Source organism: Lissotriton helveticus, chromosome 3_2 (genome assembly GCF_964261635.1).
Source record: "Lissotriton helveticus chromosome 3_2, aLisHel1.1, whole genome shotgun sequence".
Classification (NCBI taxonomy): Eukaryota; Metazoa; Chordata; class Amphibia; order Caudata; family Salamandridae; genus Lissotriton; species Lissotriton helveticus.
In genome coordinates, this window is record NC_136062.1 from 45622073 (window position 1) to 45642198 (window position 20126).

At 44.5% G+C, this 20126-nt stretch overlaps 1 protein-coding gene across 3 annotated transcripts in view; it reads left to right on the forward strand.

The window, feature by feature from the left end:
- Window positions 1-20126, forward strand: part of CEP152 (centrosomal protein 152) — a 1079595-nt gene that overhangs the window by 223551 nt on the left and 835918 nt on the right. For all 3 annotated transcript variants that reach the window (XM_078684802.1, XM_078684801.1, XM_078684803.1), the window contains 3 exons: window positions 698-845; window positions 1319-1410; window positions 19788-19945. In XM_078684802.1, the coding sequence (XP_078540928.1) occupies window positions 698-845; window positions 1319-1410; window positions 19788-19945 (398 nt within the window). The remainder of the gene's footprint in view (window positions 1-697; window positions 846-1318; window positions 1411-19787; window positions 19946-20126) is intronic.

The following is a 20126-nucleotide window of genomic DNA, read 5'->3' on the forward strand; positions in this document are numbered from 1 at the left end:
CACACCTTTGGGTTGCCCATTTTATAATGTCTAGCCTTAGCATATTCACACTATTACAACATAATGTACACAGATGTTCAAGAATAAAGAATGCAAATTGGTAAGCTACCAAAACCACAAAACTACATGTCCAAATTCGACCTAAATATAACACAAAAAATCCTTCTCCCGACTGAGTAAAAGTTGCAAGTAAGTCTTGTGAAAGATGTTCCAATGTGTCTGAAACACAGGCCTAGAATACTTGTAGAAGCGAAGTATCTCAACAATTGCAAGCTGTTACACGTTATTCTGGAACCTCAATTCAGGTAGCGTCGTACCAACACATCAACTACAATTGTGCCAGTAATTTTCAGCAAATCCTTTAAATGATGGGCACAGAAAATGACAGAAAATCAAGCTCTAGTCAGCATTTGACTGCACAGGAGGTAACAACTGTGTAATATTGGAACGAGGGCCCATTTTTTCTCCTTGTTTGACTTGCCTCTCCTAAATGTAATACATTCTACCCATCTGTATCTACTAACATAATGCCTATACTTGTTTCTTTTATTTGTTAAAAAAATATTGATATTAAATAAGTTGGATTCTCTGTGTAACTTATGCACTGAGTGTGAAAGCTATGACTTCAAACTTTCCTACTGCTGATTACTTGTTGCTGACCAGAAGTTTCTCACTTTCTAACGCATTGCATTATTAGAAAGAGCATTGCTCTTTCCTTGAGGACCATGTGAAGCAGCTGGAGAGGAAACAGGAAGAAGGCAAATTAGAAAAAAATGAAATAATCAACAGACTAACACGAAGTCTCGAAGAAAGTCAAAGGCAGTGTGCTAATCTCCTTCAGACAGGTGAGGGTCCAATTAGAATTATATTTTGCTATCTACACTCTGTTCTTCCAGTACTTAACACAGTGTTATGACATGGGTATTCTGATTTTTGTTCTGCATGATAGTTGTATTAGGTTGTATACTTCCTAGGAACATTATTAAAAGTTGTTTTTCCGAGTGCTTCACTTGCACAGGGTCCTCGTCTTATAGATGTTATACTATAGAGATTTGTATAGCGCACATTCTAGCATTAGTGTAGCATTTCAGTACTGTCAGTTTGGGTACCTTCAAGCCCTAGTCTCAATGATTCTTTCAAGACTGGAGTCTGATTTCTGTTTTCAGTGACTTGTTGTGTTTTAATCAATGTTTGACCTCACCCTTAAGGATCTATGGTGTCATTTTAATTAATGGAAATTGTTGTTTTGCTTTGTGGCTGTGTGAAATCTTTGGTTCAGCTTGCTATAACCTGATTGTTGACTGTAATCTGTCCTTAGGCACCATACAAGAGACGACCCAGTTACGGTTCCAAATTCAGCAAGCCCAGTCTTCGAAGATTATTAATGACAACATGAACAAGGCTTTACAGGTTACTTCTTTTTACTCTGGGGTATTTCGCATATAAATGTTGCATTATTCCGCTTGTTGTTGCTGTTTTGTTTTGAACAGTACAACATTCATCAATTAGCTAATTGCAAGAACTGTAATTTTGGAAATCTTTGCAATACCTGCCTCCTCCATTTGACCTGCTGGCATCCCTTCCATCAATAGCAATCATGCCTGAGATTTTCATTAGCAAAGTTTAAGTGTTTCTTCTTGTTTGAGCCACATACATTTATTTTAATGAAATCTGGTGTAACTGAAACAGGCAAACAGCGAACCTGTAGACCTTTCCTTACCGGTTTTTAATTACAGTTGAAGGTTAAGCATTAATGCTCATTTAACGCATTTTATATTTTTTGAGTATTCTAAAGAACTTCCCCTGTTTGATACCAAGATAAGTTTCTAGTTAGACATATCTTTGTTTGAACCATAATGTCTTCTGGATTTTAAAGATGGCCTTCCTTATGGCTGTCATCTCAGTTTTTCTTATATAGACTTATATAGACTTCCAACTTCAGATTCCTCACCCTAGAATATTCCCCAGATGTCAGACTGGAAAATCTTGAGCAGCGCCTCCGCATCAATGTCGTCTGCGTCGGAAGTGACCCCTCTAGGTATCTCCCTTGGCCGACATCAGGTCCTTTCTTTCCACACCAACAGTGCAGATCAGGAGAGCTGATCGGATGTTTCTTTACCACTTTTTTCAACTTTTTGTCAATTCTTTTGTGCTCTGCTCCCATCGTGTGAGGATATGTTCCAGAACAAGCCCATGCCTTTTAAACATTGACAGATGTCCCAGAAAAATTCCTGGATGATCCCCTCTTGATTTGCCCGGGTTTGAATCACAACTCCTGGGACTGCGCCGCCTGCAAGTTGATGCATCCATAGGTGATTTGCGGAGCTCGAGCAACTCCTGCAAACTCAAGAAGTTTTACGATGCCAGCACTTCCATCTTTGTGCAACTGGCTTCATCTGGTACGCCTTTTGTCACAGAGCCAAGAGGTGCCCCTACTGGGTCAGCGCCGGCAGGACTTCCCGACACCAGCCGGGCCCTCTGGCTCTACTCCCAGATCTGGTTTGACACTGGCACCAATATCTCACTGGTATGAGGAGCTGGGTGACACTAGTGATCTGGACATATTTTGACACTCCAGCTTGGCTTCTCATCCAGGCCCCATCACGGAGGAAGGAGAGTCGATCACTATTTGTTTATTTATTTATAGAGCGCAAACTAATACCCAAAGGCATCTGGGCGTTAGATGAATAAAATAACCTAAGGTTATAGCCGGGGCATAGTCCTACTCAAACCTTGCATTTATCAAAAAATAACTAACGGGTGAATAGCCAGGTCTTAAGGCTTTTCCTAAAGGAAAGCAGATCAGGAGAGTTCTTTAGATTGGTAGGAGGACAGTTCCATAGTCTGGCAGTAACTTTAACAAAGCTTTTGCCCCACCAGTTTGAAAGCTGGAATCTAGGGACCTTCACCAGCTTTTAAGATGCGGATTGCAGATTTCTTGGCGGAACATACCAACGGAACTGGTCTTTTGGATATTCTGGTCCGCGATTGTGAAGAGCCTTAAAACTGTACAAAGGGGCTTGAAGTCAATCTGTTTCTCCACAGGCAGCCAGTGAAGGGATTTGAGAGCTTGTTCAGCTGAAGAGTGTCTGGGGATCCCTAATAGTAGACAAGCAGCTGCATTCTGGAGAGCCTGTAGTTAATTAAGAATGCCCTTCTGAAGACCAACGAAAAGGGCATTACAATAGTCCAATTTAGATAAAATGAGTGCCGAGAGAACGGTCTTTTGTAGGTCCAGAGGTATAAAAGGGAAGATTTTTCGCAGAATTTTTAATGTAAGAAATGTGGATGACGTGATGGCCTTTACCTGGTGTATATAGGACAAGGCTGTATCACAGATAACTACAAGGTTTTTTGCCTTTGTAACTGTAATAGGGAGCGGGCCAAGTTCCTGAGGCCACCAATTAGAAGACGAGAAAGAAGAGTCACTGCCGAAAAGCAAAACCTCGTTTTTTTAAAATTTAAATTGAGGCAGTTCTCCATCATCCACTATGATGAGCGAAGTGCAGCGGATGTCTTCGACCTGCATCTCCCCTCTGTCGATGCCAAGACTAACGTTTTGACTAAGGTGCTTCAACCAGGCATAAGCTCTTTAATGAGGCCCTCACCAACGTTCTGCAGGGTGTCTGGACCAAATCCTGTACAGAGGCTCCCGTGCACAGGATGAATACCCGCCACCACTGTCATGCCCCCGGAGACCCAACCTTTCTCTCCCAGCATCCCTCTCCAGAGAACCTGGTGATGAAGGTCTCGATGCCAAATTGAGCGCCCCAGCGCATTCCCTAGCACCCCACCAGTTAGAGAATATAAACGGCTGGATAATTTTGGGAAGAGGATCTTTACTTCCACCAGCCTGGCATTGTGGCCAGTGAACGACGTTTGCCTCTTTGGCTGATTAAACTCATGCCTTGTGGGTTCTCGGTTGCGCAGCTGCTGCCAATGCTCCTGTAAGAGAGTTGGGCCATCTTGACCAAGCTTTGCTAGATGTTCGGAACACAGCTAAGTTCACCATTCAGTGTGGACTGGACACCACTAAATCGCTATTCAGGGCCATGACCTCAACGGTAGCACTCTGCTGCCACACCCCGCTGATAATGATTAGGTTTTCTAGGAATGTCTAATCTTCCCATATATGCATGCTTTTTGATGGCTGCCACCTATTTGGCAATAAGGCTGACATGGCGCTTGATCGATTTAAGGAGAAATGGGCCACTGCCTAATCCCTAAGCCTCTCCTTGGGTTCCCGACAACAGCACTCCTCCTTTTGCCCCTTCCAGGACCATGGGCGGGTCTTCCCAGCGTGCCCAGAATTCAACCTTCCTCCCCAGACAATCAGACTTCCCTGTCCCAGTGTACTTTCCAGTCCTCCACACCTCCAACTAGCAGGTGCTCTAAATCATACAGCAGATGTTGTGACAGAAAAGTCCTCTGGATGGTAAGGGACATCTACCTCTGGATTCCTAATGCTGATTTTTTTTTTCTGTCATAGGTGAACACATCGTGTGTGTGCACTGTGACATAGGACTAACTCATGTATTTCTGCCTTGATGAACTGGGAGGTGCACCCAAAGTGTTTGTTCAAAATAATGGAAGGTATGGCCTTCACCAAGTGTTCGCCAAGTGTTAAGCAGTAAGTTTGCGGTGGTGGCAGCATACCATGTAGCTATCAGCAGTAGTGAACAGAACCTTTCTATCCTGTGTCATGGAGTGAGGCCTACAGGCTTAGTCACCTTTTTAAAAGTTCAGCTGGTGTGTGCTTAACTCACCCCTTGGCCTACATCAGGTAAATGTGGAGTGCTGTGCAGCACAGGAGTATTGACTGTGCACTAGATATGTGTGCGTCTGGGAAGGGTACTGTACAAGGATAGAGCAGTACTGTGTTGTGCATGTGTGGTTAGTGCATGTACTGGGTGTATATATGCCTCTGAGGAATACAATGCATGAGAGATGTAGTCCTGTGCATTGCGTGCAAAATGAAAGCAGGTGCTGGATGTATGTGTGCTTGCATAAAGTACAATACATGAAGAGTGAAGTGTTGTGCAGCGCCCACATGGTGAGCATGTGTTTTGGCAGTGTCTGTATTTGTAAACAGCACACACTGGTTAAATATAGAAAAGCTTCAGTGCCTAACAGACTGAGTGTGTGCTGAATGCATGTGTACTTTTAATGATATGGTGCATGGAGGTAACATTGCTTGACAGTAAGTGTGCTGTAAATGAACACTGAGTAAGTGTGCCTGCAAAGGTACATTACATGAGGGACCGTAGGTTCCATTTTGGGAAGCCCAGGCCTACCTGATGAAGACATGAGGAGAGGAATCCCCAGACAGATTTGTGTATTTAGTGCATTTCTGTGTGCTGGGTGGGACACGGACTGGAGGAGATAAGGAAGAGACTCCATTTGCTCTTCAATAGACTTCTCATTTATTCAGTGATAGATCACAAGGAAAATGCCTGTAAACATCTCAAGAAACGAGTTGGGTCTAATAAGGGAATCATAAACAGTAGGGCTGGTAGTCTTGGATTAACCTTTTGATGTCCCTATCACTGTGGCTGAAATCCGGATGTGAACTCTGGTCACTCCCATTAATTGTGTTGTGGGTCAGTCAGCTTTGGAGTCTTGACTGCTGTGATGTACAGTCTTTCATGAGGAAAGAAGAAAAGAGAAGTGCCCACTTCAAAAGAAGCAGAACCCCAAGATAAAACATCAAAGATTCAGACTCTGAATTACATTTTGGTGTCTGGAAATGGACTTGAAGATGGGGAAGTTGAGACTCCTACTTTGTCATCTGCCAAGCAGCCAGATGTGTTGTGTGAGAAGGGGAAGGAAGCTCTGCTAGGACCAGGAATAGAGGCAAAGACCTGCTAGTCTCCCTGCTGGGTGAGGGGACATCACCCTGGGAAACCAAGACCACTTGCCCTGGACCCAGGAGCTCCAGCACGGGCCTGCTTGTCGAGACTAGAGGAACAGGATAGCATTGGAGGGCGCGAGGTTCAGTAGGGAGCACTACTGTGAGGACTGCATGTGCGAGGTGTGATGATTCGACTGTCCACCATTCGGGTTCATGAACATGTGCAGTGTCGGCTCGGTGACCCTCGTATGTCAGGAAAGGGCCGTTGTTGACAGAGGCATATGTTGAGCACCGTGTGAGTCCTGCTAAGCTTGTACCGCCACGCTGTGGTGACATAGTGGGCCAGAGGAGACCAGCAGTAAATTTGATACTTTAAGAAATGCTGAGACTTGCAATCGTCTTGGCTAGGGCGCTTCTGCTGGAGGAACCTGAACTCGTATTATCTCATACCGTGGCATCCATGTATGTCAAGAGGGGCTGCTGGTACCATCTTTGCCAAAGGATTTGGGAGAGACTGAGACTGAGGCTGGTTGGCTGGTTGGACTGCGAGGGAGCTGCCCCCGACTCACCACTGAGGACGCTGTAGATGACGTCACACCCTTGCTCGCTCCAGTGGGGAGCTGAAGAAAGGATTCGGCAAACTTCGCCTACCCTCCCCGCAACCCACCCACCGACCTTTCTACCTCTTCTGGGTAAAGCCAATTTACCGCTTCTTCACAGCTGGGACGTGCTCTGACAACTGAGAGAACTCAAGCAGCTGCTCTCAGGAGAGATAGCCTGTGTCACCGTGTGCTGCTGGGGGGACTTTGGGCAGCCCGAATTCACCGAGCACAGGTGGACGTATGGTAGATTGCGCTAAGGCCATCTACGGCGCCGCTGAACTCTTCTGTGGGTAAGACATGAACCAAACTCGCTTCTAATAGTGCTGCTGCACCATAGACGCTTGTCTAAAACTTGAAGAGTCAAAAGCTAAGTCTTAAGTACGGCCTAATAGTGATCATTCCCTGTATGTGGCCACCAACGAATAGGAAATAACCCTGAACACGTTAAACGAAGGAGGATGGTTCAGGGGTTACTACTGGAGCCCCGACCTTAAGAGGACTGTGTTGTTGCTTCTGAATGTCCTATTCCTTTGCATGTGTAGAGTTAGAAATAAAATATTACTTTTTCTTATAACACAGGCATTTGACTGGACACTGATTAGCCAGGATAGCTTGAATCTAGTGGCGCAGTGAGCTCGGGGCCGAAGTTTGGGCATACCCAGCGCACTTAGGGTGAGAAAGCAAAAGACACACAGTTGATGGACGGAATGCAGAACAAATCAAAGCATTCACCCCCAGTCAAGAGATCTGGGTTAAATCCATCATTCTTTTGCTCACCATGCCACCCCATTTTAGACCTGGCCATATGCAAATCAGTCTTGACCCTGTGCCTCATTGGAACAGTCCAGCCCGAACATCCAAGCCAGGTCCTCTCTGGACCGGAAACAAGCATCCTAGGACCTGTTTTGTTGCAGTTACACAGCATCGGAAGTAGGACATGTTCATTATTCCTGCTACTCTGGTGACGAAAAATGACAGAATCCTCAGTTGGACCCAGATATTTGCCCTCTCAATGACTTACTACAGAAAGAGAATTTCTAGATGCTCACTTGGCTCAGGTCCTGTCTGCCTTGGATCCCAGAGACTGGGTGGTAGCGTTGGGCCTCCATATATTTCTACATTCCCGTCCTGCTGGCCCACAGGCATTACCAACGGTTTTTAATGGCCCAGGAGTATTTAATGTTCACTGTTCTACCCTTTTGCCTCACCAGTACCACTCTGTTGTTCACGAAAGTGGTGGCAGTGGTTGCAGCACATCAGCAAGGTTAGGTTCCAGTCTGCCTCTACCGTGACAACTTGCTGTGAAGGCAAGCTCGCACCAGCCGATTGTTGCCCACCTCCAGACTACTGCAAATCTTTTGCATATGCTGAGGTTCTCTGTCACACATGACTCCGAAGTAGAGCGTCTGGGCCATTCGGGCTATGATCCTGATGTTTTGACCTTAGTCTTGGATCTCCGTGAGACTGATTGATGTTGCTGGGGCTGATGGCCTCCTGCATCCTGCTAGTGAAACACCAGACGGCAAATGCGGGCTCTGCAAGGGGACCTGAAGTCCCAGTAGGCATAGCACCAGGAGAATCTCTCTCCCTTGATCCAGATCCCAGTGGAGACTGCAAAAGATCTGCAGTGGTGGTTGGTGAACCATGATTGAATCAGCGGCAGACCCCTCGCCCTTCCCCACCTGGAGTTGATAGTGGTGACCGATACATCACTTCTAGGTTGGGGCGGCAGTCTGGGAGAGGTGGCGATCAGAGGACTCTGGTCTTCAGCAGAATCTCATTTCCATGTTAATCTTCTGGAGCACAGTACTGTCGACTTGGCATTGAAAGCTTTTCTTCCATCCATCAGGGGAAGGCTGCTTCAGGTGTTCACGGACAACACTACGGCCATGTGGTAATGCTACAAACACGGCCAACGGGGTCATCGGCCCTGTGCTCCAAGGCCCTGCGCCACTGATCATGGCTGGATTATTTGGACATCTTCCTGGTTGTACAACACCTGGAGGGATCTCTAAAAACCAGGGCAAATAAACTCAGCCGAAGGTGGCGCATGGTCGCTTCCAAGAAAGGGGAGAACCATGGATCGATTTGTTTGCCACTAGCCACAACACACAATGTCCACATTTTTCTTGTTGGAGTTCCTAAAGCGGCTCAACTAGGAGATGCGTTCCACTTAAACTTAAACTTGAACTCTGGACTCTTGTATGCCTTTCCGCTGATACCACTCCTGCCCAGAGTTCACAGGAAGATGTTATGTTCTATGCTATTTAGTTTTATATAGCGCTTGAATACCTGAAGGGTTATTGGCTCTGCTTTTGGAAACGGCGAGTAACTGAGGAGACCAAGGCCCACCTATTGGTTGAAGAGACATGTTTTTAATGGTTTCCTGAAATACAGAAGGTATGCAAATTTGTCGTTGTCACATAGACTATGTGACCCTTCCCTGTCGGGGGGGGGGGGTGTGATTGCTACTAATAATGTGCTTTATCTTTACAGCGTCTGAAATCAGTATAAAACGTATGTATTCTAACACGAACGCATGCTTTAATTACCAAGCATTTATTTTATTTGTATCTATTTTTCCTTAATTATGGACATAGGAGTGGCAAATGCAGGGCTGGTCCCGGCATAGTCCTGAACAAATGCTAGGGGTAGCATGAAACATGTTGACCTTTCACTGAATCAGTCCACATTATAGGTTGATAAACAGTGATTCTCACCCCATTTTTAACATACCTGCCTAGGAGCATAATAAATTTGTTGAGGCCCAGTAAGCACAGTATTTTTAACTCACTTACACCCACTCCACCACTTGCTTTGCACAACACATAGTCTTTCATTTCAAAGTGCTCCTGCGTAGTTCGTGAGTCGCAGCACGCCCCTTTTCGTAGAGAACTGGGAGCACCCCAATGATGAAGCATGTCACCGTGGGGAAACCCCGGTGAGTGAGGGGACACTAGAAAGAAATTTTTCTTTCTTGAAAGGTACCACTGATCAATCAGGTCAGTTACCTGGACATGAGCTAGGTCTCGGAAACCGATTGGTATGTAAATAGTCATGAAAGAAACTTATGTCCGCTCACCGGGGTGTTGCCTATATGAGCCCTACACACATTGCTTCCATCCTGGCCAATGTTTTTCTTTCACTGCACCAAGTAGTGCTAAATCACACAAAGGCTCTTTGAGATTTATGGAATAAAGTTTATCTAGTAGTATGCCTCTAATGACTCTGTTTGTAATAATTTGTATTTTGTTGAGCTCCCATTCCTTAGGATCCAGGGTAGGCTCTAATATCAGAGCTATATAACAGCTTTGTGGATGACTTGACATGCACCTGGTGTTTAGGAAGAAAGGTGTGCATTGCACTGTGAGGACATAGACTCCACGTGGTTTGCTCTTCCGGGACCCCGAACTTAAGCTTTCCAACTTTTTTATTGGTTAATCCACTTAACCCAGCGTAAAGTTTTTTACTCCCAGCTCATAGGGAGAAACTGAGGACAATCCCACTCTACTTGGTATGCCCTGTGGGAGCACTCCTAAGTACTACATACCTCCCAAAATATAAAATATTTAAAACAGACCAACAATTCACAACTTAGTCTGCCACTCACCCATACCCATTTACACCTGAAAGTTCTAATTGACAGGTAGAAGGGACAGGATGAGCCCTCAGGTTATAGCGAGGCTGGTCCCCTTGAGATGGAGTCACCAGTGGCTCCAACCAGGCCTTGGGAGTGGTAGAACACATTGTTGGCTCCATCCCAATGACATTCCATCACAGGTGCTCCAGGGATCAGTCTACGACTTCCCTAATGTGCTGGCTACGGAGCTGGGATTGACGCTTAATGTACTGGACCTCTAAATGTTCTGAAAAATATGTTCCTTTTAATTTTCTCTCCCTCTTGCTGTACGATCAGTATGGTGCCATACCGACAGACTACTCGCTAAGGGACAGGCTCAAATGTTATGTTGCATTTGTAAAGCACACTATCAACAGTGAGGGTATTCTGGTGCTGAGCCAGTGTGTGTGCTTAGCCCTGCCAATGCTAAGTTGATTAATTGAAAAGCCCGGTCTTTAGCTTCTTGAGGAATTCAAGAAGAGGAGGAATCTCTAATGTGGAGTGGGAAATCGTTCCACGCTTCAGGAGCGATGTAAAGAGATCTCCTGATCTGGTTTTGTCTATCCATGCGATGTGTCCGAATAGGAGCCATTCAGAGCAGAAATGTCTTGTGGTTGGTGGAAGGAGATGACACATTTCAGGTAGATGGGGCCTAAGTTGTGCAGTGCCTTGAATGTGTGTATGAGGAGTCTGAAATGAGCACCTTTGCGTATTGGGAGCCAGTGGAGCTCCCCGAGGCGTGGTGAATTGTACACTTAGAAACTTTTTCAAAGAAAACTTAGGGAAGTGACAATGCAGTTGGTTGTGAATACTTGGGGATGACCAACGGCATCAGGGAGGTAGTTAGGGGGCCCAGCAAGGTCCTTAAGTACAGTTACCTTCTCAGAAGAAGCAGTCCTTCAGTAGTTCCAGGCACTTTATCTGTGTTGCAATAGATTCCTTATGGGGTAGTCCTGATGCAAGAAATGAAGGATGCTGAAGATGTTGCATGGATGCTGTGGATGCGAAGCAGTTGACTGGGGTCTTCCTGTAGGGATTCCTTGGTTCACAAGGATGGTGGGGGGTGTTCTGGTTGCAGGGTCGGCGTCCAATGAAGACATTTACAGTCTGGTCGTAGTCCAGTGCCCACTGGACTCTCAGTCGCCCTTTGTTGCTGTCACAGTCCAGTCCTTCCTGGGTTGATATCTCTCCTTCTGAAGGGCACAGCAACTCTCCGACAGCACCCCCGGGTTCAGTAAACCTGGGTGCAACTCTGTGCGCCAGTTCTTAGTCCTCAGTCCTTAGTGCTGCATGGCGGTAGTGGCTTGACAACTTTGGACTACTGACTTGCCCCAGTAGGCTTTTTCAGCTGTTGTGTCCCTCTGCTGTGAATAGAAGGCTAGTCGTCTGGTTCTTCGAGTTCTCTTGGCTCGACTGGGCTCTGGAGCCAGCTTCTCCCTGAGCACGACACGTCAGGCCAAGTCCCTCTCTTTGCTCGCCATCAGGTGCAGTAGGTGCAGTCTTTGATGGTGCAGCCTTTCTTCGCTGGTCCCTCAGTACAGCAGGGCAGTCCTTTTTTCAAGTCAGTTGAGATCTGAGCTCTGGGTGTCTGGGGTGCTCTCTTTTTGCTCTTTGCAGGATGCAGTTGGTAGCCTCCTTCCTAGTGACAACTTCCTCTGGCGTGTGCCATCTGGTTATCCCAGGATGCGGAAACGGAGAAGAATCTTTCAAATTCAGGCCGACCTTGTGCGTAAAAACACGCCAATCACGCGACGCAATGAGCCACGTAAAATCACACTGTTTCATATTGTTAAGGTTGGAAACGATATCCTCCATGACAAACCATGGATTAGTAGACAGGAAGCATAATAAGTACCCTGAAGAAGGGCAGAGCCCGAAATGCATAGGGCATACGCATGCCATATAAAAAAACATGATGAAAATAATCATTGTTGAAGATGAAAAGATTTGAATAAATTAATTAGAGAAAATATACAAAATAATCGTCTGAAAGTTATTGAAATAATTGTTTTAGTGCATCGTGGGGGTGTTTCCTCTAGACGGGATAACGTTAGTCTTGGAACATTTGTTACCCTCGTACTCGGGAGCGTTAACCAGGTTGCACCTACCTACTGTCTCACATTGTCTACCTTCATTCACTAGGTGTGCGATTGCCCTTAAATCAACTGGAAAGCTTATCTCAGGATGCACCATTCAGCCCACTACCAAGATGGCGAGTCCCCTCACTCTGTGTTCAGACCTACCAAGCCTGCCCACTGGGTGTGGCTACCCCAGGGCTATATGACCCTGGGATAACCAGTTTGGCAACTGGTTTCCCCTCGCTGCTTCATATGCCAGCCTGCCTACCTCAACAATGGGGCAACAACCCTCCCCTGGTGTTACACATCTGCTCTTAAAAGATGGCTTCACCTTTGAAACCTGCCCTTTGGGGCTAACACCCAAGTGGCTTCCTGCTGTAGGGAGGAGACACCTCCCTTGCCTTCAATCCCTAATTTTTCACGTTCCTGGGAGTCATTAGCATGTCTTCAGGAGGACAGAAAGCTGTCTCGTGAAACAGGCTTTGTGTGTGCCTAGGAAGGCACAATAGTTTTATAGGCAGCAATGTAGCTGCTTTGCTAACACTGCACACTGCAACAAGTTACATTAATTTCAATGTGAGATATAAGTTGGGCTTAAGGTAATGAGTTGTTTAAAACCTTTATACCTTGGAGTGCCTACTTTGGTTGCCCCATTCAGGAGTTAGCCCAGCTGAGAGGTTAGCGTTTATCCCTTTACTCGCCAGTTGTGCGACCAGGATTTTCCACAGTAAAAATTGGGGAACGGAAGTTGTACCACTCGCCGACACGAAACACATAGTGGTCTTAAACAGTGCTGCGTACTTGCCCCATGTCTTTTTAACCTTTTTATGTGTGACTTATCACATCACATCCTCTACATAATGTTAATGCTCATTCTCCAGTCCTTGTAGGACAAAGTATAAAATATTTGCAATATGCAGATGATACTATTTTATTAAGTCACACGCAAATAGGGCTGCAAAGATTGATATGTCAATATATATTAGCAAATGGTTTACAAATAAATACATTTTAAAAAGGATTATGGTAATAAGATCAACTAAATCAGATAAGACATTATGAAAAATGAATGGCCTATCTATTGGAACAGTAAAGCAGCAAAATATATAGGAGTTACGCTTGATGATAGAATGACTTTTAACCAACATTTTGATAACTTGTTGGCCAAAGCAACTTCATTGTCTTTTGCTATTAGATTATTGCGAGATAAAATATTATGCCCAAGTTACAAGTATTTACTGAAGGTAATGAAGGCGAAACTCATTCCCTTGCTCACATATGGGTCAATAATTTTTCGGGGCATAGATAGGGAACTTTTGAACAAATTACAAATAAAAGTTGTTAAATCAATTTTTAGGATCCCAAAAAACATCTGACATGCTACTGTTAGATTGGAGTTTGGTTTATTAAACCAAACATTGGTGAGGTAAACTGCTTTTTAAAAAAATCTGTATTTTCACTCTATTTATCAGATCTTGAGTCCATTGCATATATGTGCTGGCAAGAAATAAACAAGAAAGTGTAAACCGGCCCATGGAGATTATATTTAATGGAAAGTTTGAATTTCTTCAAACTCCCATCTTTTGATTAATCATGAAGCACAGTAAAAACGTTAGTTTCGCTTGTTTTACTGTCAGGACATGAAAAGTACATGTCCTACCCGTGTCATTCTGCACCCTGCCTTTAGGTCTCTGTAGACCTGCTAGGTGACTTGCATACATGCCATGGAGAAGTGGTGGCTTTGCCATTGCTTTCAATGGAAAAGTTGAGCTACCAGCTCACGACTGCTCAACCAGTCTTCTGTAATGGACTGAGAGACTTGTTTTTTACTTGGAGGATCGCCACTGTAGCACAGTGTGGCACACTTGTAGTAATTCCTATGGTCTTTGCTCTCTAGTGGACAGCTTTATGGATAATGCCCCCTTCAAGATTTAGAAAGTCTGTATGTAGATTAGACCTTTTGCTCAGGCATGATATTTACAGTGCATCTTCAGGTCTCTTGGTATTGCCACACCTAGCGTCCCCAAGAAAGTGGTAGGAACTTTGTATCTTTGTCAGGATGGGTGAATGCATTATTGAATGTGCCTCGGTTAAAGCTTGGATGAGTGAAAGGTCTGCGGGTGTATGATTGGTCTAGAGCCTATGGGAATGACTGTGTATCTAAGAAGTGAAAGCATGGAGACAGGGAGAGGGAGGGCTCAAGAGTGGATTGTTATAGACTAGGTCTGAGCCACCTATAGGAAAATTCTCCCTGGCCATCCAAGTTCTTGAGAATTTTTCTAAAAGCAGAGAACAGAGCTAAATTCAGACGACTTCATACTCAGTGGACGAGTTGAGATCGACACAGGTCCCCACTTCATGGTCCTGGAGTTACATGTTGACACAATCTTAGCTCTCAGCATAGGCATATGCTGCCCCTATATTCTTTTAATCTGTGCAGGGCTCAAATTCCCCTCGCCCTCCTCGTACATTTATTCAGGACGACCTATTTTTAAAGCCATCTCACCCTTTCTGGCGAGTAGGAAGACACAGTGACTTTTGACCTCTGTCTCTGAAAGCAGGGCAAATATGACAGGATAACCAGATTTAAAGGCATTTTTATTGCTCACAAAGTTAATGAGCAATAAAGATGCCTTTAAATCTTGTTATCTTGTCATATTTGCTCAGAGGTCAAGTTAGTTACAGTTAGGTCAAAGAGATTTTTCAAGTTACTAGACCTGCAAGACTAGGAACATTTTAAGGATTTTTCGAGCCCTGCTCTAGGTGACCAAGGGCCAGATGTATCAAAGGGTTTTGCCCATTCTGTGTCTATGGGGAAATGTGTTGATACATATGGACCCAAGTGTTAATGTGAGTTTTTATGCGGGGGCTATATGCTCTACATATGTGCCCCCTGGGCCTGCTCACCTGGCGGAGGTTTTGTAATGTGTGTTGTCTTAGGATTGTATGTGACTTGCTGCACCACAAATGCAAGAACTAACATACCCTTTCTAAAAGCTGTAGGAAGCTCTTTTCCTTATATAGTGGACCAAAACGAAGTACACTGTGTAAAGAGTCCAGACAAACCTCAATTAGTTTACAGAGGCAAAAATAATAACCCAAATGCTCTTTTTTGTGGTAGGGTGGGCAAGCACTTAAGTTTATCAGAGGGTAGTGCTAAACATTTGTTGTAGTCACAGAGGCAATAAATGAGACAAATACTCGAGAATAAATCCAAGATCAATTTAGAAAAAAGTCATATTTTTATATAAATCTTTGATACCAAGACCTTCGTTTTCAAGTAAGTACCTTTTTTTAAAATATTGAATTTTGCAGGTAAGTAAAACAGTTGATTAAATGCGCCTTTACATACAATGCTTTCCTATAGGAGAAAAGGAATAGATCTTATACAAGTGTTTACTGTCCGCTTCTGTGATCTCCTTAGGATCATAAGGTCGTAAGGGCCCAAGGTCCAAATACCACTTGCAGTTGTTCGTTACCCGCCTTGGGAAGTCCAAGTCCAAGTGCAGAGGTGCTGATCGGGTTGGTAGCTGTACTCGCTATGCCGGTAAGGAGAAGGGGAGCCACCTAGAAACAGGCTTCAGAGGGGGACTTGGAGACAAATCTGGGAGCTCCCAAAGGGGGCTCTGATCACAAGGCTCCTGGGGGATTAGGGGGCACAGGTGGTTTGTTGGTACCCAGGCGGGGGCGCTCAGGTGCAGAGTGAAGAGGTTGGCTGGGCTCTGTGCGTCCTGGAGCCTAGTTGTCCTCAGTCTCGCCGGTTGAGGGTAAAAAAATCAGGACTACTGGGCCACTCTGGAATTGGCTCACTGCGGTGCGGACGTCCCTCGATGGCTGCTGGGTCTTGGTGCAGTGGGAGTCCAGATTGGACCCTCATGGGCTATGCATAGTTGCAAAGGGGTTCGGTACCTGGTATTGGGCCTGTGTGGCTCTAGTTCTTGTGTCCTCTCACTTGGTGGAGGGACAGATCTGACCTTCAGGAGCACGGGGTCCTCTTTCTGGTAGGCCACTGCATTGGGGTGGCTGGAGAGCGGCAACTCGATCGACGGGACTTTGCGTTTTGGTGCCTGCGGCCTGCAGGGGAGTAGCTCCTCTTCTCCAAAGGAGATTTGCTGGGAATTTGCTATACTTTTAGAAAACGGGGACCCCTACAATTCAATGTGCTTGCTAATTGCAGGGACAAACTATGTAAGTAAAGAAACAATAGCAAGCTTTATAATACACAACATTAAATACTCTAGGAATGATAAGAAAAAAGAGTAACCACACTGTTTACCAATGCAGACAGAATACACTTATTAGTTAAAAATATGATTTCTTTTAATTTAGTTGTTTTAATAAAAAATTTTTTTTTACTTATTTGATATTTTCAAATTGAGTTGACGTACATCAGTACAAGATAAATAAATAGATGCATCTTTTATATACATTAACCAAGAAAACGATTTTCATCAAAAATAGTACAAATTACGGTAGTTTTATTCAAATACTTGACAATTTTGATGGGGGCAAGCAGTAGATACCAACACTACGCTCGTTTCGGCACTACTGCCTTCATCAGGGGACCGTCTATACCAGAAAACTGTGTAAGGCAAAACATAGTGGTTACCAAATTACAATATATATACATACATTATTTGTTCTACATAAAAACCTAGCATATTCATTTATAACTGATTACTCTAACCAGACCGTGTTTGTTAGATCTATATCGTTAATGGGCCGGCAAACATTGACATATGCTATTTAGAAAAGACAGTTAATCATAACAGTTAGATGCATACGCTTTGCTTGCTGATGAACAAAAAAAGGAAAAATCATAGATATTGCATTGCTGACTTGATCTAAAGAAAAAAAAATCACAATCGTAATATATTTTATGAAGCACTTAATGTGAGAAACCAGGACGGAAAAGTGATTGAGTCAATATTCAAGGATAAAAGCGAAACGAAAGTAAAGAAAATTATTTAAAAATGGAAAGATGTGGAAAAAGACAAAGAGATGAAGGTCCATGTTAAAGAGATATAGGATAAAAGACTGTGTATTTTAAAATGATGCTTCTCTCATGGTGATAACCTCGTGCACTACCTGTTAATCCAACATGTTTTTAACAAAACAAAGGACAACCTAATCCAATGGAGCAAGAAAAACATTTTTATCCCTCACATAAAAAAGGTAATCTCACAATAGGTCTCAGATAATGACCTTGCCTGGATATGGGAGGGTACATGAAACGATCGTATGTCGATTCTGCTATGTCGTTTAGTCTTTTGAGTTGTCAATATCTAAAGGCTAAATACAACTGAATTTCAATAAAGTCTCTAATTCCAGCTCTTTGAATTATCTGCATCATTTAAAACACAGTCTTACTTTAGACTGGCCGTTGCTGCCTGCATAGGAGACTTTTCTAAGATCCAATGGATCCAAGGCAAACAAAATTCTTCGGGATCTGTTGCACATTGTCACAATGTTTGATCTAAAAAGAATGTAGCAACAGCCTCTTACTATTATTTGCGACCAACTGATTAAGATGAAATTTGTGAAGGGCTGGCAGTCTCCTGCGGTTCTTGGAAGCTAGTCAGGTGCAGGATGAGTCGCTGGTCAGGACTGTCGAGACTTGATGCAGGTACGCAGACAGGGTTTGGTGCCAAAAGTCCACAGCATTCTTCAGTTCACACTTATTTCACATATCTTCTTCATCAACTCTTCTTGATCCTTCAAATCTAATTTCCTGGTGTCAGTGGTGCCACCTAAATACCAAATTTAGGGGCTACTTACCTTTAGGGTGTCTACGCCCTCTAAATGACCACTTTCTGTGGGAAGTGGTCTTATCCCTGATCCAGAGAGCCCAATTCCGCCCAAAATAATGTTGAAATTTGAAAAGTCGTGTCCACTTCAGGTAGCCCTCCTTAGGGGTGGTACTAGCCTGAGAGTTGTCCCGCCTGTCCTGGTGCCAAATCGGCCCAGGGGGTGGCATTCCCCCTGTCTTGGGAAGCCTTGGGTTGCATATCAAAGGCGGTAGAGGCCTTTGAAGCCTCCTGCCTTGATAGGCTGATCACTTAGCCATCCTGCTTGGAGGAAGTGATCACACCTCTGGATGGAGCAGGCATTCTTTCTGCCCTCATAGTAAGGGCTCTCACATGCAGGGGGTCAGAAACGTGTCTGTGGTGGCATGCTGGTCTGCACCAGTCATCCAGCTCACTTGTAGTTGGTATGTTTTGTGGGGGCACCCCTCAGGAGCCCTCTGGGTGCATGTACAAATTAATCCATCCCTGGAATCAGTGTGGGTTTAATAATATGAGATATTTGATATGAAACATCTCTAGTTTTATTGAAGCCATAAAGTAGCTGTGGAATTTGTAAACACCAAAGTTGGGGATACCAAACCAGTCCTACGCACTTTCCCATTCTCCATGCAGGCTGCATTACAGCCTGCATGGAGAATATGCCCCCCCCCCTCCGGCCCCTGGCTGAGCACCGTGTCACAGCTCTCAGACAAATTACAATGCTGCATTGCAACGTTGTGATTGGCTTAGGGGAGGGAGCCTGGCTGCCTGCTTCCTGTTCCTGTCGGAGGCAGGCAAGCAGTAGCAGAGAAGACGTAGGACCCGGCCTCAAGGTAAGTTTATTTAATTTGTTATTTATTAAAACCCCACACCCTCTCATTCCCACCCCCGAGCCATGCCGGAAGCAACTGCTCGACCCGTCTGTGGCTCTACAGCTCTATCATATAATGGCATTGAAGGGGGCAAAGGCATAAGAGGGGTACGATTTGTCCTTCAAAATAACTTCCAGGCTCTTTGTCGGCGCCATGTACATGCTTTACTTCTCCTTCGCCCACCCCACATCCTCCACGACCCCTATCCTGCTGACATCAATGCAGCCTTTGGTTATGCCGGCATAGACCATACTTGCGGTCCCTAGAATTATGCAGGGTTGACTAACTAAAAGATGATAGCCATCCTTTGCATAGGGCCCACACTGCGTTGTCAACACTGGTTGCCACACTTTCTGTAACTTTTGACCTGTTTGAGCTAGAAACATTTTTTGGGTTAAAATCTGCAGATTATATAGCAGATGATTACTTCTGTGGCAAATGCGTCATAACCATAATGATGCTGAAAGCACCGCAGCCGCAGAATTGAAAAATTCCTGCGGTCCTGACATACTTTTGGGCTCCTGGTGAAATGTTTGCGAATATCCATGGTCTACATATTAGCCCTAACATCGTCTATAAAATCCATGCGGTTGATAGTCCAAAAAGAGAGAATTAGGATTTATGTGGCTAAAAACTGAGATGCGTGTGTGGCAAACAAGTGATTTAAATGAGCAGGGGCTCTGCCGAGTTAAAGTTCCGAGGTTCCCTAATCTTTTCATAGTTTAAAATTGTAAGGTGCAATTTCCAGTTGTGCCACGCGATGGTGCTCGGTTCCTTTAATCTCTTAATGGAAAACGGGTACAAGAGGCGAGTATGCATGTGTTTGACAAATCCAGGCACTTGTTGATACCGTTGAGCATTGTCTTTTCAGTTAAGGTGGAAGTTGTGTTTAATTCCCTGATCTTTTTATTCGCTTTGGTAACATTGATGTCCAGTCCACGGCAAAGTGCAAACTTGAATTGTGTTGTTTTACTTGTAGGAGGAGCTAACTGAACTGAAGGAGCAAGTTGCCCTGTATGAATCCGCTGCTAAATTGGGGGTGTACCTTAATGGCACATGTGCAGAAGCGCAGCTCTCGGAATCCTATGTGGATTTAGGCATTCAAAACGTCAACTGGAAAAAATCAAGATTCCACAGGTATTTCGATTTCGCCTTGTGTCATACTTTAAATCTCGTAACAATGTTCGACTGATTCTGCTGACTTCTTTTTGGAGCCAGCCTTCAAGGTATTCTCAGCTCTTCGTTGTGCGGCTTTCCCGGTTGAGCCATGCTAGTTGAAGTCTGGTCATGAACTCAGGTTACATATGTCTTCAGTATT